The following is a 27,499-nucleotide window of genomic DNA, read 5'->3' as shown; positions in this document are numbered from 1 at the left end:
GCCTGTTACTGTGCTGTACTGTTCTTTGTAGAATTGAGGGGGATCGTAGAAAGTTGTCCTTATGTTATAATGCATAGATGCCCTGAAATTCTTGGTTGTAGCAGCGACACAGGTCTGTAAAATATACTGAAGGATAATTACTGCACAAGGACAGTTAAATCTTCATGGTTGCAAACAGTAAATGTGCTGCAACTTTGCTGGGACTGATTTCACGTCACCCTGCAGTTCACTGTGAGTCAGCGGTTACATAATTTCAAGACAAGGTTAACCCTGGTGTTCCCCCTTCAGTGCAGTGAGGTGGTGATGATATTGTTGCACTCGGCTTCAGTGTTCCAAGAGCTATTTACTGGGAAACACCCCTGCCTGCTCTCTGAGGCAGAGCCCTCTGAATCTGATCAGACCAGTTTGCATTGCGAAGTCGGCAAGTTCCTGAGTGTGGCAGGCGAGCAGTCCCTGGGTTCTCCCTCCACACCATTCATTGTTTTGGGGCCCTAAAACTGGGCCAAAGGAGGCAGGTTTGGGAGGAGCTGCTGATCTCCGGGTTGAGTGGGAAGTTCCTGAATGTCTCCCTGAGGCTGCCAAAGGAATGTTCCAAACTGTGAGTACATCTAAGACAAACTGTTACGTTCACTTTTACTGGCCTCTCTTCCTGAAAGGCGGAGTGGGGATTCTGGAATGCTCTCCCTTTAGGAGTTGCTGGGGTCAGTCGTACAACAGATTATTCTGCTCAGTCTTGAGGTATGTGGAGTCACTTCTTCTTTCTGTATCACTAGGCTGATTGAGTGGGGAGATTCACCATTCTCAGTAACACCAGACAGACCTGATACTCAAGGTTCCTTAGTCATGCATTAAAAAATATAATATATATTTATATATGTCAACTTTTCCCCGCTGTAAAGCAAACAAAGAGTCACCATGAGTATTGCCCGGTGGCCCTAATAATAGGTGAAAGAGAAGCTAAAGAGAGTCCCTTCAGAGAAACTGACCATCCGTGAATTCACCTCCAGCGCTCCTCTGCAGCCACACACGCTCCATTGGCAATCTGAGCTCCAGATCTGAACCTCTGATGCCTTCAGGACGTCTTCAGCACCCGAGACCCCACAGGATCTCTTCTTGTCCTCAGCATCCTCTCGAATCCCAGCTCCAATACCTGGTTTCCCATCAACCAGCCAGTCTCCGGCAGCCGCTTGGGACCTATGACCGCAAGCTTTCTCTTTCCTTCTCTTTCTCTGACTGTGAGGGGCGCCAGGCAATTTAAGTTGCTGGCAAACCTTTGTCTGCCTTATGGGAGACTAAATGCAATTTTGTGTAATATTGCATCTGTTTTATTACATGACAATAGAAGAATCTTGAGGTCATCAACAGCCCACACCACGTGTAAGCCCTTCCGCCGCTGAGCCCTTCGTTGGTTTGCTGCCATGCCACCGTCCTGGAGGGTTGTCTCCTCTTCTCTCTTTCTCAATGGGGGGGATGTTTTCTCCATTTCTGGTGCCCCACCCCAATCTATTGCTCCCCCGGAGTCTCCAACCCCTTGTGGTACACTGCCCAGCACAGGTTCCGCCATCTTGGGTCACTCCAAATTTTGGTAATATTGTGGGGCCTGCCAATCTAAAGATTGGGAATTTTAAACATAGGTGTGTTCCTACAACTACACACAGATTTGTGCAAATAATGAGCTGCTGGAGAAACTCAGCAGGTCAGGCAGCATCTGTGGGGAGGAAATAGTCAACATTTCGGGCTGAGACTTGCTTTTCCTCATAGCTCTATGTTTTATTAAACCTGAATTTAGGCATTCCAGAATTTGATATTTCAGCTGGAGGGGCTGTACTGGAAGAGTTGACTCTTCTGGAAGAATGGTTTGGACATTTGAAAGAGTTGGACAAGATCTGGATTTGCTGATCTTGGGAGCCAGCTGCTCTCAGCGGCACGAGGTTCTGAAAGTGGGGGGGAGGGGGGGGTGGTGAACAGGCTGAAAACTTACAAGAAGGTTGGGAGGAAAATCCTTCAACTCAGAGAATGGATGTGATTTTCAACTCCTGCTGCCTCTTGGAGCAATAGGAAGGGAATGGGAATGGCAGGCTTAGAAAAGTAGGATTTGGGGAAAACGCAGACCAGGGACTGGTGGGATGGTTCAACAGAGAGCTAGCACAGAGCCAATGGGCAGAACAACCTCCTCCTGATCCCAATGTCTGGGTCATTCCCAGTAACTGCTGTGGTTGAAATTGCTGACAATTCTGGAGGGTTTCTCCGATCAGTTTTACTTGTGGACATGGTCATTCATGAATTTGAACATCATTTTAATGTTTGTTCACATCATAAAACATTTGATTTAACACAAAACTACCTGCTTGGACGAACTCATTGGGTCACTGTGGGAAAAAAGGAATGGTCAAGGTTTTGGGTTCATCAGTAAAATAGGTGGTACAAAATAAAACAACAATGGAGAGCAACGTGTTTCGGAGGAAACAAAGACTTGGCTAAAGTGAGAGGTCTGACCCTTCACCTGATAACAGTGGGGAAGAAATCCTCCTTGAATTTAGTGGTGCATGTTTTCAAACACTGGTTGGAGGGGTGGGATGAGTCCTTTCATCCAGCTTCCCTGAGCCAGTGAGTAGGGTACATGGAGGCGATAGTTGGTGAGCTGCATTCCACAGCTTTTGGCAATTTCTTCCAGTCTTTAGGCAGAACTGTTCTGGACAAAGCTGTCATGCATTTGAACGGATCCTTCCTGTGTTGCACGCATACAAATCGGTAAGAGATGTTGGGGTCAAATTTTGATGGCTTGGCTACAGTATGGTTGGTCCAGAACAGATTGTTAGTGATATTTACACTGATAAACTTGACACTCTCTTCCATCTCCAACTCACCTCATCGATACAAACCAGGGCATGTGCTCCTGAGGTCAATTACCAGACCGTTCATTTTGTTGACATAGAGGGAAAGTTTATATTCCTGATTCCACCCATTATAACCATATAACAATTACAGTATGGAAACAGGCCATCTTGGCCCCTCTAATCTCTACTGATTTGTGAACTCCTCTCGTCCCACTTATCTGCCCCCTGTCCATAACCCTCCAATCCCCTCACATCCATGCGCCTATCCAACTTTTTCTTAAATGACAAATTTGACCCTGCTACAACCACCTCTTCTGGAAGGTCATTCCACTCAGCCACTACTCTCTGAGTGAAGAAGCTCCCTCTCATGTTACTTCTAAACTTTTGCCCCCTAATCCTTAACTCACGACCCCTCATTCCAATCTCACCAACCCTCAAGGGGAAGACCCTATTCACATCTACCCTATCAATCGCCCTCATAATTTTAAACACCTCTATCAAAACCCCCCTCAACCTTCAACACTTCAACGAATAAAGTTCCAGTCTACTCAATCTTTCTCCTTATTCTATTATTCTAGATACTGCAATCCAGGCAACATTTTACTAAATCTTCTCTGCATCCTCTCTACTTTATTGATATCTTTCCTATAATTTGGGGATCAGAATTGAACACAGTATTCCAAACTTGGTCTCACCAATACCTTGAATAGCCTCAACATCACCTCCCAGCTCCTATATTCTATGCTATGATTTATAAAGGCCAGCATACCAAAAGCCTTCTTTACCACTCTATCTACATGAGATTCCACTTTCAAAGAACGATGAACCATTATTCCAAGATCCCTCTGTTCCTCTGCATTCCTCAGTGCCCTCCCCTTCACTGCTTATGTCCTATTTTGGTTATTCTTCCCAAAATGAAGCAATTCGCACTTATCTATATTAAACTCCATCTGCCACCTTTCTGCCCAAACTTCTAAGCAGTCCAAATCCTCCTTCAATCTCTGAAAACCATCTTCACTATCCACAACTCACCCTATTTTTGTATCGTCCGCATATTTACTAACCCAATTTACCACTCCATCATCCCAATCATTAATGTAAATGACAAACAACAAGGGAAACAACACCGATGACTCTCTGACATCTACCTTCTAACCGTCATTGAACCCATCTGACTATCTCAATATTAATACTTAGCGTCTGAGCCTTCCTTACCAACTTTCCATGTGGAACCTTATCGAAGGCCTTACTGAAATCCATATAGACTACATCTACTGCTCTATCCTCATCAACCTTCCTAGTCACCTCCTCAAAAAATTCAACAAGATTCGTCAAACATGACCTTCCCGCACAAACCATGGTGGGTGACCGTGATAAGTCCCTGCTTCTCTAGACATATTATCTCTAAGAATACTTTCCATTAGTTTACTGACCACTGACGTCAAACTTACAGGCCTATAATTGCTGGGCCTACACCTGGAACCCTTTTCAAACAGAGAAACCACATTTGTGATAAGCCAATCCTGCGGCAGCATGCCCCCTCCCCCCGCCATTGACTTTTGAAAAATCACTGTTAGAGCCTCCGCAATTTCCTCCCTGACTTCCCTCAAAATCCTGGGGAAATCCCATTGGGACCTGGAGATTTATCCACCTTTATATGCCTCAAAAGTTCCAACATCCCCTCTTTCCTAATCCTTACATTTTCCATAATCACCCCTTTTGCTTCTCTTATCCTACACAAGTCCATATCCTTTTCCCTAGTGAATAGCGAAGAGAAGAACTCGTTCAATATCTCCTCCATCTCATTCGGCTCCGCACACAAGTTGTCTGCTCTGATTCTCTAAGGGACCAATTTTATCCTTCACTCTCCTTTTGCTATTTACATATTTGTAAAAACTCTTTAGATTTACTTTCACCCTGTTCACTTTAGCCACCTTCTTTCCACTATCCTAATTTCATTCTTATGCTTTTTCAATCCATGTATTTTCCAAGCATCTGGTATATACCTTGTTTCTTATATTTAATGTAACCTCCCTTTCAATTCGAACTAACTTTCTAATCTCCCTTGAAATCCATGGCTCTCTCGAACTTTTGTCTCTGCCTTTTATCCTGACAGGAACATAAAGATTCTGTACCCTCAAAATCTCACCTTTAAATGACCTCCAATTCTCCTCGACCTCCTTCCCATAAAACAAATCAGCCCAAACCACTCCTTGCAAATCCTTTCTCATTTCATCAAATCTGGCTTTCCCCCACTCAAAGACCCTAATCTTTGGACCAGGCCTATCCCTTCCCATAATTATATTGAAATTAATGGTACCATGATCCAAAATGCTCCCCCGCACACACCTCCATCACCTGCCATATCTCATTCCCAATCAGAAGGTCCAACATTGCCCGTTCTCTAGTGGGCACCTCAACGTATTGCTGCAAAAAACTATCCTGCATACATTTTACAAATTCCAATCCATCCAACCCCTTCACAGAATGTGTTTCCCAATCTATATTAGGAAAATTAAAATCCCCCACTAACACAACCCTCAGCTATTTCCTTACACATTTGCTCCTCTATTTCTCGCTCCCCATTAGGTGATCTATAATACACCCCTATAATTGTAACTTCTCCTTTTCCACCCATACCGCTTCCCTTGATGAGCCCTCCAATCTATCTCGCATCAGCACCGCTGTAATATTTTCCCTTACAAGGAATGCCACACCCTCCCCCATCCCTCCAATTCTATCACACCTAAAGCAGGGAAATCCTGGACTATTTCGCTGCCAGTTACAACCCTCCTGCAACCACATCTCACCAATCACCACCATGTCATACTGCCAAGTGTCTATCACCTTCAGCTCGTCCACCTTCCTTACAATATTCCTAGCATTTCTGAGATTTCCCACATCCTACCTTCTGCCTGTCCCCCCTCTTTACGGACAACTCTATTTATTGCGATCATCTCCCTCCCATCACTGCATTGATCCCTTTCCTTCTTGATCACTTACCCTTCCACCCCCAAACTTTGTCTACAAGCCTTCTCTATTTGCGGACAAACCTTCTCTTTGCTGTTCTCATTTATAGGGACCCCTTTCCCCAACCGCACTAGTTTAAAGCCTCCTTAGTAGCCCAAGCAAATGCCCCCGCCAGGATCCTGGCCCCTCTGGGATTCAGATGCATCCTGTCTGTTCAGTACAGGTCCCACTTCCTCCAGAATAGGTCCTAGTGATCAAAGTACTTGAATCCCTGCCCCTTACTCCACCCCTTTAGCCAAGCATTCATCCTCCACCTGATTCTATTCTTGCCCTCACTGTCGTGTGGTACAGGAAGTAATCCAGAGATCACCCCCCTTTGTGGTCCTTCCTTTTAGCTCCCTACCTAACCCCCTATATTCACTTTTTAGGACCACTTCACTCTTCCTCCCTAAGTCGTTGGTACCGACATGCACCACAACCTCTGGCACATTATCTTCCCCCCCATTAGGATGTCATGGACACGCAAAATTACATCCTCATTGATTGCTCAGTGCCTGAAGGTTTTGAGTCCTTCGAACAACTCAGTTTGTCTTCTATGCCTGGACAAAATGGAAATGGTTCCCTCTGTTTATTTTACAGATACCAAAAATGAGCACCACCAAATCAGTGAACATGAAAATAATCATTATTGGTTCTATTGAGTAAGTAGCAAAATATTTTTTTTAAAAAACTGTTATTTCTTAGGAAATAGCCCAGGAGAACTTGGGAAAACTGGTGAAAGGGAGGAGAGAGGGAACCTGGCAGTACTGAGACTCTGGGAGGGCCCACCTTTCTCAAGTGTCTGGAGTGGGGCTTGAACCCACAATCTCTGAGAAAGAGGCAAGGCAAGAAAACTGAGGCCCAACTGGTTCTCAGAAATGCAGATCACCTGCTATGTTCTTTGGAAGTTGGCTAATGCATTGTCACGGATTTCTAAATGATCCGGGCTTGAATTATTTGATAAGGGCCATAAACAGTACACGACTTACTTACAAATATCACACCTTGTTATTTATCGATGTGCAAATTAAACTAAGAGCAGAGAACTGAAATATTTAAAGTGAATAATATTAGGAGAAGCAAAGATAGAGTAGGCTGTCAGAATCTTTTTCTCAGGGTAGACAAAACCATAAGGACATAGAACCAGAGAGCATTGAAAACAGGCCCTTCAGCCCTTCTAATCTGTACCAAGCTATTCCCTTGCCTAGTCCCACTGACTTCATCCAATCCATAGCCATCCGTGTACCTGTCCAAATTTTTCTTAAATGTTAAAATCGAGCCCACATTCACCACTTCAGCTGACACCCCCACCCCTCTCTGTGTGAAGATGTTCCCACTAATGTTCCCACTAAACTTCTCCCCTTTTGGCCTTAACCCATGACCTCTGGTTCATATCTCAACTATCTTCAGTGGAAAAAGCTGACCAACATTTACTCTGCAATTAATTTGGAGCGGGAAGTATAAGGGAGATGATTAGGGAAGTTGTTTTTTACACACGTTGCTGGTGCCTGGAGCCAGCAGTAATGATGAAAAGAGATTCCATCATAGTGTTAGGAAGTTTCACGGGCTTCATGGCGAGCACAGACATGTGGTCTGAAAGGCCTGATCCTCTGCTTTCTATATGTTCTTTGATAGTGGTTTCAAACTGCATCCCCCCACCCCCCACCCCCCACAAACACACATTCCACCTTAAGCCACCCCTTACCAATCACAGAGCACGTATGGCATAGAGATCAGTTAAGGTGGAATGTGAGTTTGAAAACTACTGCTCTATGACAAACGAGTGAACGAGAACTTGGAATGGGGCTTTGCAGAACAAAGGCTGCAGATACCGCAGCCTCCAATTGACCTACAACCCCCGGAATCTCTTGAAACCAGAGCCCCCGGGGAAAGCCCATGCAGACACGGGGTGAATGTACAATCTCCTTACAGACAGCTGTATCGGCGTTGCGCTAACCGCTGCGCCATGACCATTGTTGGAGGAATTCAGTAGGTCAGTTGGCATCCATGGGTAGAAATGGTCGGTCAACAATCTTGATAAAGGATCCCAACCGAAATCGTTAACAAGATTCTACCCCTTGGAAAACATTCAGCTTCCACATAGTTCAAACAGAGTCAGAAAAAAAGGACTAGGTGGAAAAAACGGTATCAGGGCAACTGGAATCCATCAACACCGGCTGGACGCTGACACGAGAGGCAACAGATGCCAAGTGCAGACGAAAATCCGCGTGGGATGGAGGGAGAAGATTGTGGTACCACCTCACAATTGAAGGGCGTCCACTCATAACAGAGACGCGGAGGAGTTTATTTAGCTGGAGGGTGGTAAATCCATGGAATTGGTTGCCTCAGCTGGTTATGTAGGCCAGTATTTAAGGCAGAGATTGATAGATTCTCAATTAGCCAGGGCATAAAAGGTTATGGGGAGAAGGCCGGGCAGTAGGAAAATGGACCAGCTCATGATTGAATGGTGGGGCAGACTCATTGGGCTTAACAGCCTAATTCTGCTCCAATGTCTTATGGTATTAAATGCTCCAACCCTGGCTGTTTCCATCCACTCAGCTCAGGATGCTGCAGTATATCCCAGGGCTCTTAGGACTGCATCCAGGGATGGAGCAGGAGGTCACACAAAGGCAGCTCTGACCACTCGTGAGCCTCGTACTCTGAGAGGCAACTGTTAGATGTGAAGGCAGGCAGGTGAGCTGAATCAGGAAAGCTGGCACCGATTCTGAATCAGCGTCACCATCTAACATCATAACATCACATTATTTATTTCCATTTACTGCAACTGGGAATATTTATCCATCTTTTTATATTTATCATCTTTTATTCTCTCATATGGTCATTTAATTTACACTTGTTATACCTGTGTAGCTAGAGCAAGCTAGAGGTTCAGTGCATGTTCTCATGCCGTTCGACACAGGTGATCGTGTATCTCCATCCAACACGGTCTCTGACCATCCGAATTGTAATTGTTCTCTCCCCTGTTTCTAACCCTGATGTTAACCCATCAATCACTTTCATTCTCTGTCAGTCACTGTTTCTTTTTCCCTCCAGTGTAACGAAATGTTCCAATATGTCTCTTTGCATGAGGTGTCCAAAGAATTTTGATTGCTGTTTTCGGATTCGTTTAAGTAATGTACGTTTTGTTTTTGTCCTTTGTGGAACTTCTTTGTTTATTTTCCTGTCCATATAAGATCTGTCCGGCGTTCTTCCAGGAAACCACATCTCTGCAGCATTGATTCTTCTCTCCATTGCATTTGTGATGGTCCATGACTCGCAGCCACACACCAATCTGGAAAGAATGTAGCAGCTAAGAGTTCCCATGTACATTTTAAAAATTTCAACACAGTGCCCTCGAGCCCATGCCACCCAAGTACCCTAATTAACCTACAATGGATGGTGGGAGGAAACTGGAGCACCTGGAGGAAATCCGCACAGATACAGGGAGAATGCACGAACGCTCTACAGACGGGGCTGAATTCGAACCCTGATTGCTAGCACTGTAACTGCTACACTTCTTTCTTTGGCTTGGCTTCGCGGACGAAGATTTATGGAGGGGGTAAAAAAGTCCACGTCAGCTGCAGGCTCGTTTGTGGCTGACCAGTCCGATGCGGGACAGGCAGACACGATTGCAGCGGTTGCAAGGGAAAATTGGTTGGTTGGGGTTGGGTGTTGGGTTTTTCCTCCTTTGCCTTTTGTCAGTGAGGTGGGCTCTGCGGTCTTCTTCAAAGGAGGCTGCTGCCCGCCAAACTGTGAGGCGCCAAGATGCACGGTTTGAGGCGTTATCAGCCCACTGGCGGTGGTCAATGTGGCAGGCACCAAGAGATTTCTTTAGGCAGTCCTTGTACCTTTTCTTTGGTGCACCTCTGTCACGGTGGCCAGTGGAGAGCTCGCCATATAATACGATCTTGGGAAGGCGATGGTCCTCCATTCTGGAGACGTGACCCATCCAGCGCAGCTGGATCTTCAGCAGCGTGGACTCGATGCTGTCGACCTCTGCCATCTCGAGTACCTCGACGTTAGGGGTGTGAGCGCTCCAATGGATGTTGAGGATGGAGCGGAGACAACGCTGGTGGAAGCGTTCTAGGAGCCGTAGGTGGTGCCGGTAGAGGACCCATGATTCGGAGCCGAACAGGAGTGTGGGTATGACAACGGCTCTGTATACGCTTATCTTTGTGAGGTTTTTCAGTTGGTTGTTTTTCCAGACTCTTTTGTGTAGTCTTCCAAAGGCGCTATTTGCCTTGGCGAGTCTGTTGTCTATCTCATTGTCAATCCTTGCATCTGATGAAATGGTGCAGCCGAGATAGGTAAACTGGTTGACCGTTTTGAGTTTTGTGTGCCCGATGGAGATGTGGGGGGGGCTGGTAGTCATGGTGGGGAGCTGGCTGATGGAGGACCTCAGTTTTCTTCAGGCTGACTTCCAGGCCAAACATTTTGGCAGTTTCCGCAAAGCAGGACGTCAAGCGCTGAAGAGCTGGCTCTGAATGGGCAACTAAAGCGGCATCGTCTGCAAAGAGTAGTTCACGGACAAGTTTCTCTTGTGTCTTGGTGTGAGCTTGCAGGCGCCTCAGATTGAAGAGACTGCCATCCGTGCGGTACCGGATGAGAAGTTCATTGTCACACACATTGTACAAGGTACATATGTGCTGAAATATTTAGGACCTCAAGGGTGTGGGCGTACAGGGCGACCTCGGGATGCAGGGTCGAAGCTCGCGAATGTGGCCACACAGGTGGATACAATAACAAAGAGGACATTTGGCACAATTTCCTTCACAGGCAGAGACGATGAGTATTAAAGTTGGGACGTCCTGTGATTGACAAAATATTGGTCAGGTGGCACTTGGTGTGTTGCGTACACTACAGGATGGATGTGGTAGCAATAGAGTGCATGCAGAAAAGACTCACAAGGTTATTGCCTAGACTTGAAGGACTGTAGTTACAAGGAAAGATTGGATAAGCTGGGACTGGAGGAAACCAGAGCACCTGGAGGAAACCCAATCAGACATGGCAAGACCCAGTAATGTCACTGATTTTCCCAGTTTACGCACAATTAAAAAGTACACTCACTCCTTTCTTTCAGCACAAAATGGAGTCAACTTCCTTTATTTTCTACAGAGACAACATTGCATTCTTTAACTCCCGAAACACCACCCAGCCAAACCCCTCTGACCTCCTCAGTGACGCTCTCACTCTCCTCCTCCTGTGTCCGAGATCCATCACCCATATGCTGGCGCTTAACATACCTGCACGTATACACCGTTACTCCCATGCATCGCTTCGGTTACATCATCAGCGGTGACTGGCACTGCCTGCTGACACAGGGAAGGACAACACCACGACAAACATACAAACTCCCCACAGACAAGGTCGGATTCGCGCCCGGGTTGCTGGCGCTGTAATAGCATTGCCACAACCACTACACTAAAATGTGTATAAGACAATAAATTCTCATCCACTACTACAGTTAACCTCGGGATATAAATATTCGCCAGTGCATCAGATTGGGACATGAGAGCACATATGCTGCCAACAAGAATTTACAGCCGATCTATCACCACTTCTTCATTAGATGTCTTAACCTTTGGACTCCAGCTATTTCTAATCTTTCATGATCCAGGTATACCCCACTTTACGAATCTGGAACGTTCCTATGAAACCTTTCGTAAGCCAAAATGGCGTAAAACGAAGACCCATTCAAATTTATTTTGGATAGCGAACACAGGTTTCTTCGTAAAAGCGAATTTTTGTAAGGCGGGGTTGTGGTGAATGTCTGTCAAGCTGCCTGTCTCCCCTCTGGCGAGCCTTGCTGTACTAACATTGACTGTGCATTATCTCTGCTGTTAAGAACACTCCCCTTGGATATAACTGTAGATGCACCTATTGCCTTTCATTATTGTACCATGAGTTTCTGCTAATAAAAGCCATGATTATTGTTTGACCACATCATCTTTGTCTACTTCATCAACTGGCACTTCAACTTTATACTCCGGGCTGGGTCCATAGGTAAACTACAGTATGAACACCAGTACGAACCAGCTGGTGGTTGGGTATAAAACCAGTCCCAGAAAATGGGGACACGAAGTATATGCGCTTGTTGATCATCACCATAAACCAGGACACAGAATCCAAAGGGTTAATATTTTTGATATTTCCCCTGTTTAAATCAAATGTTCAGATTTCTGTGTTACCTAACCCTGCCCTTAGTCAAAGGGAGATGCTGTCCCACTGACCCCACACCAACTGATATTCAGCATTTCGTGCCAATTCGGCAGTAATCCCATCTCCTTCCCCTCCCCCCACCATTCTCATCCCCAAGGATCACACCACTAACCACACAATGGGGGTGATTCACAGCAGCCAATTATGCAGCCCACTCCCACCTCTCTGGGGTGTGGGAGGAAACCGGAGCACCCGGGGGGGAGGGGTGAAATCATGCAGTCACGGGAGAAACAAGCAAACTCCACACAGACAGCATTGGCGGTCACGACTGAAGCCAGCTTGTGAGACAGCAGGTCTGCTGCACAGCCCTTAGGGCTGTGAGTCGGGGCTGTTGTTATCCCAGGGCCAGTTGGACAGGGCGAGGCAGCTCTGGGTATCGAGATCTGAGGTTCAATGAACCGTGCAACCTCAATAACCTGGAACCACTACTACCTGATAAACACAATAACCCGGTGATCACAATAACCCAGAGACCACGATAACCCGGTGACCACAATAACCTGGTGACTACAATAACCCAGTGACCACAATGGGAACCAAACTACAGGAATCTGAACGTGAATTTCAATGATCCACCATTTTAGTTGGTGCAGGTTAAAATTGAAATGAAGATCGTCTTATATCTGAGACCATCAGATGAGGTAGCAGGTCTTGGTGGGAAATGATCAGTCATCGCATTGGGTCAGGGCTCTTTCTCGGCACTGACCATTTTTCTCCTTGGACACCACCTGACCTGTTGAGTCTTTTCATCTTCTCGTGGTTTACTCAGGTAACCAGTCCCCTCAGTCTCTTATGTTTCCCTATTGCCTTGCAGTGTGGGTAAGACAGCACTCCTGGACCGTTACGTCAACGACAGATTCATCGCGGATTATTGCAACACTCTGGGTGTAAACCTCCTCACAAAGCAAATCACGGTGGAAAACACGTCCGTGAAACTACAGGTGAGGAGATGAACAAAAAGTATTTGTCAACCGGGGCGAGATTGGGGAGTGTTGATGGTGCAGATGGTGGAATATGGGGCAACTAACAACGTGCTGGAGGAATGCAGCAGGCTGAGTGGCCTCAGTGGCAGGCCAACGTCTCGGGCTGGAACCTTCATCCAGTCTTGAGGGATTCTGGCCCAAAACATTGACCATTCTTTCTGCTCCATGGATGCTGCTTGACCCAGAGTTCCTCCAGTTGTGAGCTGGGTTGAAATGCTGAAGATCAAAGGAGTAATGGACAACCTGTTAAAGAAATCTGTAAAAACAACCATGCAGGTACAGAAAATTTGAATTTAATATTAATTTAGACATACAGCACGGCAACAGGCCCTTTCGGCCCATGAGCCCATGGTGCCCAATTGACCTATAACCTCCGGTATATTTCAAATGGTGGGAAGAAACCGGAGCCCCTGGGGGGAAAGCCACACAGACCCGAGGAGAATGTACAAACTCCTTACAGAGAGCACAGGATTCGAACCCCAGTCCCAATCGCTGGCACTGTAGCAGTGTTGTGCCTACTGCTACGCCAACCCTGCTGGCTCTTTACAAAGGCAAAGGGCCACATCAGCCTTTGTTATAAGATGGCTTTCAATGCAGGAGTGAAGGACTCTTCCTGCAATTGTACACAACCTTGGTGAAACTGAGGCACTTGAGGTATTTTGTTCCTGTAAACAGAAAGGTAGACACAGCACACAAATTTACAAGCAATTTATACCATATTTACTTGTGTAATAGTCCAATTTTGTGGACCAGTTTTTTAGGGGAAAATTTAGGAGGCTACCTGCGCTGTTCGATGTGTCAGCAGCTCAGATGGGTGGGCAACTGGGGCCTAGGTGAGAGTTCACGGTTTGGGTGCCGGGAGCTTGGATGGGTAGGACCAGGTGGTTAGTCCAGCAGCTCAGATGGATGGGCGGGTGGGGCCTAGGTGAGAGTTCACGGTTTGGGTGCTGGAAGCTTGGATGGGTAGGACCAGGTGGTTAGTCCAGCAGCTCAGATGGATGGGCAGGTGGGGCCGAGGTGAGAGTTCACGGTTTGGGTGCCGGGAGCTTGGATGGGTAGGACCAGGTGGTTAGTCCAGCGCTCAGATGGGTGGGCAACTGGGGCCTAGGTGAGAGTTCACGGTTTGGGTGCCGGGAGCTTGGATGGGTAGGACCAGGTGGTTAGTCCAGCGCTCAGATGGGTGGGAAACTGGGGCCTAGGTGAGAGTTCACGGTTTGGGTGCCGGGAGCTTGGATGGGTAGGACCAGGTGGTTAGTCCAGAAGCTCAGATGGATGGGCAGGTGGGGCCTAGGTGAGAGTTCACGGTTTGGGTGCCGGGAGCTTGGATGGGTAGGACCAGGTGGTTAGTCCAGCGCTCAGATGGGTGGGCAGCTGGGGCCTAGGTGAGAGTTCACGGTTTGGGTGCCGGGAGCTTGGATGGGTAGGACCAGGTGGTTAGTCCAGCAGCTCAGATGGATGGGCGGGTGGGGCCTAGGTGAGAGTTCACGGTTTGGGTGCTGGGAGCTTGGATGGGTAGGACCAGGTGGTTAGTCCAGCAGCTCAGATGGATGGGCAGGTGGGGCCGAGGTGAGAGTTCACGGTTTGGGTGCCAGGAGCTTGGATGGGTAGGACCAGGTGGTTAGTCCAGTGCTCAGATGGGTGGGCAGCTGGGGCCTAGGTGAGAGTTCACGGTTTGGGTGCCGGGAGCTTGGATGGGTAGGACCAGGTGGTTAGTCCAGCAGCTCAGATGGATGGGCAGGTGGGACAATAAACGGGGGGGCAGGTGGACATTTACATGCTATCAACTATTACGCACGTGTATACGGTATGCGTGGATACAGATATAAATATAAATAAATATTGGCAGTGCAAAAGAAAACTGATGCAACGTGCACATGTAAAAAAATAAAGAAATGTAAACAAACTGACTGTGCAATGCAGAGAGAATAAAAAATTCAATAAAGTGCACAAGTAAAAGTCCCTGATTGAGTTTGTCATTGAGGAGTCTGATGGTGGAGGGGGAGCAGCTGTTCCTGAATGTGTATTACAGAGAGAAAACAGACGTTGATAGATTTCTAGAAAAACAGGAAAATTGCACACAAGTTGATAATTCTTTGGAACATTTTATTTAAAATTTAAAAACCATAATACATACAATATATAGAGTAACTATATAATATCAACAAAGCATGCATGATATATAACCCAAAAACCCTCTTACCCACCCTGCTAATACAACCCTCCCCCTTATAACCCCTCTCTCTACCTCAACCATCCTATCTCTACCCCCCAGAAAGAAAGGAAAGAAAGAAAAAAATAGGAGACATAAACTACAATAAACATAATTAATTACCGTGAATTGAAGCAATTTCACAACGTGGCTGAAGGATTCAAAATTTTAAACCCACGTAATTCAAATAAGGGCTCCCCATTTTCTGATAAAAAAGATAATTATCACATAAATTTTATTTTTTCTAATAGTATACAAGATCTCAATTCTGTATGTCACTTCTGTAAATTCAAATCTAAATAATTTTTCCAAGTAATCGCAATACATTTTCTCACTAACGCCAATCTCAAAAACGCTATTTGAAATTTAGTTCATCTTAATTCCAAACAAATCTTTTTAATATTATTTAACAAAAATATTGATGGATCCATTCAAAATTTAACTTCAAAAATATCTTGTAATAGTTCTTTAAATTGCATCCAGAAAGGTTTTACCTTTTCACAGCCGAGTGAAAAGACCCTATTTCTTTCTGACATCTAAAACCTAAATCTGAAGAAAATAAATTATATCTCTTTAATCTTTCAGGACTCCATTATAATTGATGTATAAAATATATCTCACATTTACAATTTTAGTCATCCTATCTTTACATAAGTTCCACGATTCCTCTTGAATAGTTATTAGCCCTAAATCTATTTTCCCCTTTTAATCTAGACTTTTGTAAATCTAACTTAGGCTTTTCGTTCTGCAATGATGGATACATTTCAGATATAAACCTTTTCTTCCCACCTTCCTTAATTAAAGTTTCAAATGTAGTCTGTCTTGGTAACCTTAAAGTTTTCCCAAAATTAACCAATAACAAGGCTCTAATTTGATGGTATTTCGTATTTTTCTTTCTTTCTTTGAAAAGAAATAAAATAACCGGCCTCGTAACAATCCTGTACAATGTTAATTCCATTTTGGTCCCATATTCTCAAAAGCTGATTATTAACCATAAAGGGAAGGAGTTTATTCTGATATAAAAATGGTTTCCTGGAAATTTTACCTTGTGTACCTATTTTCTCATTTCCATTAACTGCATCAAAATAGGTGAACTATATTTACGCCATATTTTCAAATTCCATTTATAAATAAACTGCTCCATCTTGTTCTCATTAATTCGATTTAATGCAATGTCTGCAAGTTGATGATCTTGATGACTGTTGGAGTAGGCATGGATAGCTGGGTGGAACTGGATTGTTTGTTGTTTCATGTCACAAGATACAGCGAAGAATGTTGCTTGTGTATTATCCAGGCAAGTCAACAGGCAGTGCAATAATATAATGAAAGTGCAGAGTTGGTGTTACAGTAAGTCAGGGTGCAGGGTGTAGAGTTATCGTGTAATGGTGCAGGGTAGAGATAAAGATATAGTTAAAATAATGTAAGGGCACCATCTTTAACTAATATGAGGATCATTTAAGAGTCTGATAACCACCCTTGGTCCTGGAGGTCTGTGTTATCAAGATCACGTATCTTCTGCTTGAGAATGTGAGCGGGGTGGAAGGGTCTGTTAATACGTCGCCAGCTCATGCAAGGTAGCGGGAACTATGGACAGGAATGATAGTGGGGGAGGGGGGTTGATTTGTGTGATGGCCTGGGCTGTGTTTCCTGAACCAGGCAAATTGGGATACTTCCTGTGGTGCATCGAAGAGACTTCATGAATATATGCTGGACTGCTGCTCCTTGTTTCCTTATGTTCCACCACACAGATCTGGGACACAGGGGGTCAAGAGCGATTCAAAGCCTTGGTGTCCACCTTCTACAAAGGCTCGGATGGCTGTGTACTTACATTCGACGTGACCAATCGGGACTCCTTCTACACCCTGGAAGGTTGGAGAAACGCAGTGTTGAACAGTCTAAAAACAGAGCAAAAGGACTTTCCTTTCACAGTTTTGGGCAACAAAATTGATTTACCTTACAGGGAGGTAAGTCAGGATGAGATCTCGCACAGAACGCTATTTGACACATTGTGCATCCACCGGTAGTTTGAAAAAGGAATCAAATCTTTTCACTCTACCTAAAACCCTGATTTTATGGGGGTTTTTCCTCTGTGTGTGTGTGTGTGTGTGTGTGTGTGTGTGTGTGTGTGTGTGTGTGTGTGTGTGTGTGTGTGTGTGTGTGTGTGTGTGTGTGTGTGCGCGCGCATGTATGCGTGTGTGTGTGTCTGAGCCTCTGCGTATGAGTGCATGTGCCTGCATGCTTGTGTGTGTGTGCATATACATGTGTTTGTTTATACATGTGTGTGTATGTGTATACGCGTGTGTGTGTGTGTGTGTGTGCGCATGTGTGTGCGCGTACATGTGTGTGTGTGTGTGTGTGTGTGTGTGTGCGCATGTGTGTGCGCGTACATGTGTGTGTGTGTGTGTGTGTGTGTGTGTGTGTGTGTGTGTGTGTGTGTGTGTGTGTAGAGCCTGAGGGGATGTCTAAGAGGAGCAGGAAGTGGGGTAATTGGAGAGCTGGTTCAGAAAGCCAGGTGCTGGTTGCTCATTGAATCTTTTCTGCTCCCACAACAGGGGGTGATCCCTCCTTGATCTTGTCCCTCTCCCCCCACCTTACCTAGTTAGTGTTAACCTGGTCGTGGATTGTGTCTGTGCTACGAGGCAGCTCTGGATCAACTCACAGCCATTGTCTGCCTCCTTCGCACTTCATCTCAAGCCCAGCAGGTGGGGCAGATGGACAACTTCTCAGACTTCCATGTTTCCGAGAGAGGGAATGCTCTCCCTGCCGGCCTTGGGGAGAGCTGCTGGTCGCTGAGAAGAGGGGTGGGGCCCATCTCTCATCGACACATACAGTCTTAACGCACAGACTCTTCAGCCCATAATGCCCATATTAATCCCATTTACCAGCAGCTGGCGCCATGCCTCTGTACTCGTTCAGCTGGCCTGATGTGGCCCCATTGGGCCAAAGAGCCTCATTCTGTGCTAAACGAACGCCTAACTGGGTGTTAGTTGGTGCTGTCAGAGGAGCTCAGTTCTTTCCCCATACTCACAAACTGGGGCTGGCATCATGGACATTTAGCGTAAATGTGTTATTGGGTTTGAATCCCGCGCTGTCTGTAAGGAGTTTGTACATTCTCCCTGTGTCTGTATGGGTTTCCCCCGGGTACTTTGGTTTCCTCCCACCATTTCACCTAAATCCCCAGCACTCCACGGGAGTCGGCAGGAGGGGTGTGTCAAACACTCCGCTGTAGGAAATCAGCAGGTCTTCACCTGCCCTTGATTCCCTCTCTCCCTTTCTCTCTCTCTCCCTCGCATCTGCACAAGGAAGGCCCTTTGGTTCAACTCATCCTTACTGTCCCAAATGCCATTCTGAGCTGGTCCCATTTACCTCCATGAGATCTATATCCTCCCAGCCACATCCATACATCGTCATTATACCAATTTCCACTTCCACTTCTGGCAGCTTGATCAGGCCCTGCTGAGTTTAAAGGGAGAGGGAACAAGGGTCCTGATGAGTTTAAAGGGAGAGGGAACGAGGATCCAGGTGAGTTTAAAAAGAGGGGGAACTAGGGTCCCGGTTTGATTAAAGGGAGGGGGATTGAGGGTCCTGATTTGATTAAAGGGAAGGGAAACAAGGGTCCTGATTTGATTAAAGGGAAGGGAAACGAGGGTCCTGATTGGGTTAAAGGGAGGGGAAATGAGGGTCCTGGTGAGTTTAAGGGGAGGGGAAATGAGAGTCCTGGTTTGGTTAAAGGGAAGGGAAATGAGGGACCTGATTGGGTTAAAGGGAGGGTGAACGAGGGTCCCTGTTTGGTTAAAGGGTGGGGGAACGAGAATCCTGGTGAGTTTAAAGAGAAGGGAAACGAGGGTCCTGATTGGGTTAAAGGGAGGGAGAACGAGGGTCCTGGTTTGGTTCAAGGGAAGGGAAACAAGGGTCCTGTTTGGTTAAAGGGAGGGGGAACGAGGGTCCTGATTTGATTAAAGGGAAGGGAAATGAGGGTCCTGATTTGATTAAAGAGAAGGGAAATGAGGGTCCTGATTGGGTTAAAGGGAAGGGAAACGAGGGTCCTGATTGGGTTAAAGGGAGGGGTAATGAGAGTCCCCGTTTGGTTAAAGGGAGGGTGAATGAGGGTCCTGATTGTGTTAAAGGGAGGGGGAATGAGGATCTTGGTGAGTTTAAAGGGAGGGGAAATGAGGGTCCTGATTTGGTTAAAGGGAGAGGGGAACCTGGTGCGTTTTACACATTTCTGAGGTGACCCAGAACAATGCCAGAAAATCATTCCAACACCTCATCTTGCTGAGAATTTAGGGACCATGGAAGTTGCAGCGTGAGAATCTCTTCCATCTGTGCTGCGAGCATCTGTGTAGGACAATAAATGCTCCTCCTCTCCTTCACACAGATTACAAGTGGGGAGGCAGAGGCCTGGTGTGAAGCTCGAAACATCTCTTACTACGAAGTGAGTGCAAAGGAGGGCACACACGTGGAGCAAGCCTTTGAGAACATCGCCCGACTCACTCTCGCACAGGTAGTCACCACCGCTGCCAATTGAAGGGGGGGGTCTGAGGAAAGTCAAGTTAATCAGTGGTTATGGGGAGAAGGCAGGGCAAGGGGCTGAGTGGGGAATTGGATCAGCTCATGATTAAATAGTGGAGGAGACTCGATGGGCTGAATGGCCTATTTTTGCTCCTGTGTCTTTTGGTCTTAGGGTAAGGACGGTGTGATTTTGGCCAGTATTTTAATGGAAGATGTCCAGCAGCAAGGGCAGTGAGATGACAGACACAACTTCAGAGCTGAATGGTGTCCACTTAAAACAGAGTTGCGGAGGAATTTCTTCAGCCAGAGGGGAGTGAATCTGTGCGAATTGTTGCTACAGGCGGTTGCAAAGGCCGTATTTGAGGCTAAAAAATGGCAAAAACCAAAAAACGTCTGGTCCCAAAAGTGTTTTGGATACAGGGTACAGTATGGTAATGGCCCAACTTTTCCCTATCTCTCTCCCTCCAGTTCCAGTGAATCTCCTCTGCTCCCCCTTCCAATTTATTGATATCCATCTTCAAAGAACTCAAATAAATTGATCATTTAAGTTCACTAAACGTCATCTGTTCACCTTGATATTTTATGGAGTATCCTTGCTGCAATGCCTTAAATAACAGCTTCTAACATTTGTCCACTGGCATTTTTTTAAGTTAACAGGTCTGCTCTTTCCTATGATAGGAGATCACTTAAATCGGTGCGGACTAGAGGGGCCGAGATGGCCTGTTTCCGTACTGTAATTGTTATATGGTTATATGGTTATACAGCACGGTAACAGACCCCTTCGGCCCACAAGTCCGTGCTGACCCATTACACCCAATTAACCAGTACATTTTGTTTTTGAACATTGAGTGGAAACCGGAGCCCCCTCCGGCGGAAACCCACGCAGACACGGTGAGAACATACAAACTCCTTACAAACAGCGCAGGACTCGAACCCGGGTCTGGATCGCTGGCGCTGTAACAGCGTTGCTCTAACCGCCCCACCAACCGTACCATCTCCTTCCAGTCTCCTTCTCCTTCTATAGAAAAAGAATTGTATTTTCTATTTTCTAACCAATTGGAAATGTTCCTGCATCCGGGGAATTTGGGGACATTAAAATCAATGCTTTAATTCTCTCCACATGTCTCCACATAAAATGGAACCATCTTAACCCTGAGTATAAAGCCAAAAGTTATGGAATCAGTCAGCCAAGAATCAGACCATTTGTCTCACCAGGTCAGTGCTGATCTGATCTGTTTTTATCCCATTTTCCAGCCGTTGATCCATATTTTTGATGTGCTGGTGATTCGAGTGTTGTCCAAATACTTCCTAAATGCAATGAGAGTCTCTGTCTTCTCCACCCCTTCAAACCTCAAGCAGCGCATTCTACTTTCCAACTACAGGCTGGGTGCTTGCATTCTTTCCCAGAGCCCCTCTAAACTCCTTTCCCCTTTACCATAAACAATTGCGCGCTGGTTTTCCACACCCCTACCACGGGAAGAACGATTATCATCGATGGATCTTGAGATGCCAAGGCAGAGAGAAAGAGTGGTGGGGGGAGGGGGTCAAAGAAAGGGGAGAGGACAAGAGAGGAAAAGGAAGGAAAAATGGAATGAATAAAGAAAGAGCTGGAAAAATAAATTTAAAGGAAAAAAGAGAGGGGGAAGGAGAAAGTGGAACACTGGAGGAGAAAGATAGGGGAGGGGAGAGAGGAAACGAAAAAGAGAGGAGGGGGAAAATGTGAATTACAAAAGACTGCAGATGCTATGGTTGTAGTAAAAATATCAAAATGCTGGAGGAACTCAGCTGGTCTTCAGCATCTATAGGATATTTAGATATATTGGAGAGAGGGGGGAAACAGGGGGAGTGGAGAGAGTGGAAAGAGAGGGAGAGTGGGTGAGAGAGGTGGAGAAGAGAGAAGGAGGGAGAATGAGAGACAGAGAGGGGAGAGAGAAGAGGATAGAGGGAGTGGAAGAGAAGAGAGAGGGGGAGAGAGAAAGCGAGAAGGAGAGAGAGAGGGGTGAAACAATGAGTTGTAAAAGAGTAAAATTGTGAGAGTAAAACAAGAGATAAAAAGAATGAAATAGAGAGAGAGTGAGTGGGATTTTTCCAGCAAAGCATCATGGAAATCATGGGGGATTGTGTCCAGGAAGATGGGGTGGAAGAGTCGGTGCTGGAAGGAACAATTGGGAAAGGCTCTGCCAGTGCACTGATACCTTTGGCTGTGGTAAAGGGCAACATAATTCATCAGTTGTCTCATAACATCAAGTGTGGGAGCAGTTCTATTTAGGAGCTGTAACCACAGCAGAATTATCTCTGGGTTGTCTGTTCCAGGAAATGTCCACATTACCTCACACTGTGTTCCATTTATACGTAATTGCTGAAATTCCTCTCAAAGGGTGGAAGGGCTATTTTTCAATCAAACAGACGCACCTCATATCATGTGAGATCGCCTGTGAGAACCGCTCCTGGCTCTCGCCTCCTGAAAACTGGGTTCAGTCCTGTCCTTGGGGGCTGATTGACCAATCCTTCAGTGAGCAGGAGCAGAAATAGGCCATTCCGCCCATTGAGTCTGCCCCATTATTCAATCATGAGCTGATCCATTTTCCCATGGCCTTCTCCCCATAACCTTTGATGCCCTGGCTAATCAAGAACCTATCAATCTCTGTCTCAAATACACCCAATGATCCGGCCTCCACAACCGCCTGTGGCAACAAATTCCACAGATTTACCACCCTCTGGTGGAAGAAATAACTACTCATGTCTGTTCTAAGTGGATGCCCTTCAATCCTGAAGTTGTGCTCTCTTATCTTGACTTTTCCACCGTGGGAAACAACCTTTCTTCATCTACTCTGTCCATGCCTTTCAACATTCAAACTGTTTCAATGAGATTTCCCCCTCATTCTCCCAAATTCCAACAAATACAGGCCAAGAGCTGACAAACGCTCCTCATTCCCAGAATCATCTTAGTGAATCTTCTTTGAACCTTCTCCAACATCAGCAGATCTTTTCTTAAATGAGGAGCCCAAAACTGCTCACCATCCTCCACGTGATGTCTCCCCAGGGCCTTAAAAACCCTCAACATCATGTCCCTGCTCTTATGTTCTATTCCTCTTGAAATGAACGCCAGCATCGCATTTACCTTCTTCTCCGCCGACTCAACCTTTAAGTTTACCTTCAGGACGTCCTGCTGAGGACTGCCAGGTCCCTCTGCATCTGGCCATTTTCCATTTTCTCCCAATTTGAAATATAGTCAGCCCATTTATTTTTCTAACAAAGTGTACACTTGCCAACATTATATTTCATTTGCCACTTCTCTGCCTATTTTCCCAATCCGAGTCCTCTGCAGCCTCCCTGTATCCTCTACACATCCTGCTCCTCCACTTACCTTCATATCATCCACAAACTTTTCCATAAAGTAATTCATTCCTTAAGCCAAATCATTAATATACAACATAAAAAAGAAGGGGCCCCAACCCTGACCCCTGTGGAACACTACTAACAACCGGCAGCCAATCAGAATATGATCCCTGTATTCCAACTCTACTTCCTGCCAATCGGCCAATACTCTACTTACACTAGTATGTTTCCTGTAATACCATGGCAACTTATCACGTTAAGTCACTTCATGAACAGCACCTTGTCAAAGGCCTTCTGAAAATCCCAATACACAGCATCTACTGCGTCTCCCTTATCCAGCAGGCTGGTCACTTCCTCAAAGAATTCCAATAGGTTTGTTAAGCCATATTTTCCCCTAATGAAACCATGCTGGCTTTGGCCTATCCTGTCATTTGCCTCCAAGTACTCTGTAACCTGATCTTTAACAATTGACTCCCACATCTGCCCAGCCACTGACATCAGGCTGACCGGCCTATAATTTCCTTTCTGCTGCCTCCCTCCCTTCTTGAATACTGGGGTGATAATTGAGAGTTTCCAGTCCTCCAGGGCCATGCCAGAATCTAATGATTCCTGAAAGATCTTTACCAATCCTTCCACCATCTGCACCATTGCCTCATTCAGGGCCCTAGGGTGCAATCAGTCTGGTTCCGGAGACTTATCCACCCTAGGACCATTCAGCTTTCTGAGCACCTTCTCCCTTTGAAATGGTAACTGCTCTCACTTCCCTTCCCTGATACCCTTCAACATCTGGTACACTCCTAGTGTCTTCCTCAGTGAAGACTGCTGCAAAATACTGCTTTAGTTCCTCTGCCATCTTGTCTCTCTTTATTATTTCTCTGGCGTCATTTTCTTGTTGTCCGATATCAACTATCACCTCTCTGTTACTATTTATGTACCTGAAGAGGCTTCTTGTATCCTCTGATATTATTTTGCTCGGCTACTTTCATAATTTATCTTTTTCCTCCTTATGAGTTTTTTAGTTACCTTCTGTAAGTTTTCAAACACTTTCCAATCCTTTCTTTTCCCACTAATTTGGGTGTCCTTTTGCTTTCATGTTGGCTTTTACTTCCCTTGTGAGGTTTTTCCATTTCCTCTTCTTCGGTAATTATTTATCTTGCACCTTCCCATTTCCTGCAGAAACTTCATCCTTTGCTGCTCTGCCGCCTTCACTTCTAGTGGCCTCCTTCCAATCTACATTGACCAGTTCCTCTCTCATGAAATTACTTCACTGAAATCCTGACTACATTTTCTCCTTGTAAAATCTCAAATTGAACTCAGTCATATTGTGATCACTGCCCCCTCGATGCTGTGCCGACCCATATATTCCTGAAAAAAAGTACTAAACCCACCCTACACTGTAACCCTGTTTTACTTTCATCCATTTACCTGTCTAAGACTCTCTTAAATGCCCCAAATGTTTCAGCCTCCACCACCATCCCTGGCAAAGCATTCCAGGTCCCCACAACTCTCTGTGTAAAAACCTTACCCCTAATATTACCTCATGGCTCTTAAACTCAATCCTCTGGCTACTGAAGGCTAGCACGCCATAAATCTTTTTAACTACCTGATCAACTTACACGGCAATCATGAGAAATTGATGGATTTCAATCCCAATGACCCTTTATTCTTCCACACAGTTTAGAATCCTCCCACGAACCATGGACTCTGCCTTCAAGTTTGAGTTTCCAAAATGCATCACCTCACACTTATCTGGATTGAACTCCAGCTGCGACTTCTCTGTCCAACTCTGCATCCTGTCTGTCAGCTGTCTGTGCGTCGTGGATGGTGGTGGGGGGTGGGGGGGAATTTACATCACCCCTTGGGAGATGGGAGGACATCAGAGTAAGGGAGACGAGCCCTCGCTGTCTCTAGGAGGGTGGAACCACTCCACAAACCGAAGGCACCAGAGGCAGATCAGAACCTGGGCCTCTTTCTTCTACTATCATGGATGGTTCCAAACTTTCAGATTACAGATCGTGAGTGACGGACAATAAAAGCTGGACTTGCAAATTGTACAAACACATTCTCCACTCAGTTAATATAAACACAATCCCTAGGATCCTGCCTGACAATTTATTATCATAATTTTCTGACTCATGGTGTATTCTGGATTGAAAGACATCTGCTTAGAACAAGGATGCAGAGGAACCTCTTCAGCCAGAGGAGGGTGAATCTGTGGAATTTGTTGCCACAGGCAGTTGTGGAGTCCGGGTCATTGGGTGTATTTAAAGCAGAGATTGATAGGTTCTTGATTAGCCAGGGCATCAAAGGTTATGGGGAGAAGGCCGGGCAGTGGGGCTGAGTGGGGAAACGGGTCAACTCATGATTAAATGGTGGGGCAGAGCTGATGGACTGAATGGCCTATTTCTGCTCCTATGCCTTATGGTCTTATTAATAGAAAATTAACTTATATTATCATAGTTGGTGTTTCTTTCGACCCTGTATGTCTGCAGTAAGTGAGAATTTCCATGCATCTGAACATTGTACTTGTGTAAACGATAAGAAACTCTCATAGAAGAGGAGAACATTTGTGTCTTAATCAATATTTCCATATCAGGGTTTCTGATCAATAATGCAGCATAAATGTGATCGAGTCACACAGCATGGAAACAGAATCTTCAGCCTCAACTTGCCCATGCTGACCAAAATGTCCCACTCAAGCTTGTCTCACCTGCCTGCGTTTGGCTTCCATCTCTCCAAACCTGTCCTGTCCCATTGTCTGTTCCAATGTTCCTTAAACATTGGAATAGTCCCTGCCTCAGTCAGCTTCTCTCGCTGTTCCATCCACCCACCACCCTCTGTGTAATACCGGTTTACGGTATAAACCACTGCAAACACATGTATAGGCATAACACATACAGATAAGCAATGCATATGCAGTATGCATTCTATAGTAGAATCTTGGAGGATTTGTCATTCAGTATTCTCGCTGCTGGTGGGAAGAAGCTGCTTCCCAGCCTGGTGGTTCTGGCTCTGATCCTCCTGTATCTCTTCACCAATGGGAATAGCTGAAAGATGTGTGCTGAGTGGAAGAGGTCCTCGACAATTTTGTGAGTCCTTTTCAAACAATGGTCCTGTCAATGTGGGTGGGGGGGGGGTGGGGGATGCTCTTGGCAATGAGACGGGATCATTGATAGTAATTGCAGGGAGATGGCCTAAGGTCCTTGTGTGGATGAGCAGTCAGTGGCCATTGTCCATAGTGCACCTCCCCTCCATCAACTCTGACTCTACTTCCCGCTGTCCTGGGAAAGCTGCCAACCTATTAATGACCCACCCCACCCCACCCCGGTCACACTCTCCTCTCCCCCCTCTCATCGGACAAAGAAAACAAGAACCTCCAGGTTCAAGGACAGTCTCTTCCCTTGCTGTTATCAGAAAAGAACAATCAAGGCCAGCATTTATTTCCCATTACACGCTTCCCTCAACAAGGTAGCAGTGAGTGCCATTTTGAATCACTGCAATCCTTCGGGCGAAAGTGTTTCCAAGGTACAGTTGGGGAGGATTTAGATCTAGGTCAGTGAAGAAGCCGTGATATATTTCCAAGTCAGAGCGGTAAGTGACTGGGGGCAAAATTGCGGACGTTGGCATTCCCATTAGCCCATTGCCTTGTTCCTTCCTCATGGTGGAATTGAGTGGTTCAGTCTGGGTCACCTTTTCCAGCATTTTATAGGCCTCTGTAAACATTCACTCTGTAATGAACACCGTGTGCCCGTGGTAAAGTCAATTTTTGGACGGGTGCATGTGCAGAGATTTACCGTTCCCTCAATTTCTCTCTCTTCTTTTGTTAGATCTCACAAAATAAAGACATGTATTTGATGAACTCCATCTCCCTGGAAGACACCAATGTAAGGAAGAGACGGAAGTGTTGCTGAATCTCGGGACAAGTGGGGACTGCATCTTAACACTGCGTTGGGATCCGGTACTCGCCGATGACCATGGTTTTATGCTGATATTTATTTTTCTAATGACAAACAAAACCACCAGTTCATTTTTTAAACGAATATAATGAGACACATCTTTTTGAGAATTTCAAATACGCTGTATGTATGTTCCTAAGTATCAAAAGATTTTCATGTAAGATTCCTTGACTACAAAGAACAATCTGTGCAATAAACTTCAATGTTTTAATGTTACCGAGGCTCAGTTAGTTTGGTTCCTGAAAAAAATGTTTTTTTTTTGCTAAAATATATCTGCAACTTCATACGTATTGCAGTGAAATCTTCCTGAAGAGTCATGGAATGAAATCCAAGGTCGGTTCCTGCCCAGGAATGCAAGTGCAGGTATGTGATGGTTTTATACAGCACTGGTGAGACCTCACTTGGAGTACTGTGAGCAGTTTTGGGTTTCTCATT

At 45.7% G+C, this 27,499-nt stretch overlaps 1 protein-coding gene across 3 annotated transcripts; it reads left to right on the top strand.

The window, feature by feature from the left end:
• The first annotated feature begins 303 nt into the window (after positions 1 to 303).
• On the top strand, positions 304 to 27,280 carry LOC138762975 (ras-related protein Rab-7b-like). Of its 3 annotated transcripts, XM_069936464.1 has the most exons (7): positions 304 to 598; positions 2,675 to 2,751; positions 6,447 to 6,508; positions 12,880 to 13,006; positions 17,006 to 17,221; positions 19,636 to 19,761; positions 26,936 to 27,280. In XM_069936464.1, the coding sequence occupies exons 3-7, from the start codon at positions 6,456 to 6,458 to the stop codon at positions 27,017 to 27,019; spliced, it is 606 nt and encodes a 201-aa protein (XP_069792565.1). In that variant the 5' UTR covers positions 304 to 598; positions 2,675 to 2,751; positions 6,447 to 6,455; the 3' UTR covers positions 27,020 to 27,280. The 3 variants fall into 3 exon arrangements, with proteins under 3 accessions (XP_069792565.1, XP_069792564.1, XP_069792566.1); XM_069936463.1 differs by lacking the exon at positions 2,675 to 2,751; XM_069936465.1 differs by lacking the exons at positions 304 to 598; positions 2,675 to 2,751 and adding an exon at positions 720 to 738.
• The last annotated feature ends 219 nt before the right edge of the window (positions 27,281 to 27,499 follow it).

Source organism: Narcine bancroftii, chromosome 5 (assembly GCF_036971445.1).
Source record: "Narcine bancroftii isolate sNarBan1 chromosome 5, sNarBan1.hap1, whole genome shotgun sequence".
NCBI classification, from domain to species: Eukaryota; Metazoa; Chordata; class Chondrichthyes; order Torpediniformes; family Narcinidae; genus Narcine; species Narcine bancroftii.
Note: the sequence above shows the minus strand (reverse complement) of the source record. Positions and strands in the feature narration are given on the sequence as shown.

What these genes read in the sequence shown, in the direction of transcription:
- LOC138762975 (XM_069936463.1), top strand. An exon ending in ACACGTCCGTGAAACTACAG is followed by an intron (nt 13,007 to 17,005) that starts GTGAGGAGATGA and finishes TCCACCACACAG; the next exon opens with ATCTGGGACACAGGGGGTCA. An exon ending in TTGATTTACCTTACAGGGAG is followed by an intron (nt 17,222 to 19,635) that starts GTAAGTCAGGAT and finishes TCCTTCACACAG; the next exon opens with ATTACAAGTGGGGAGGCAGA.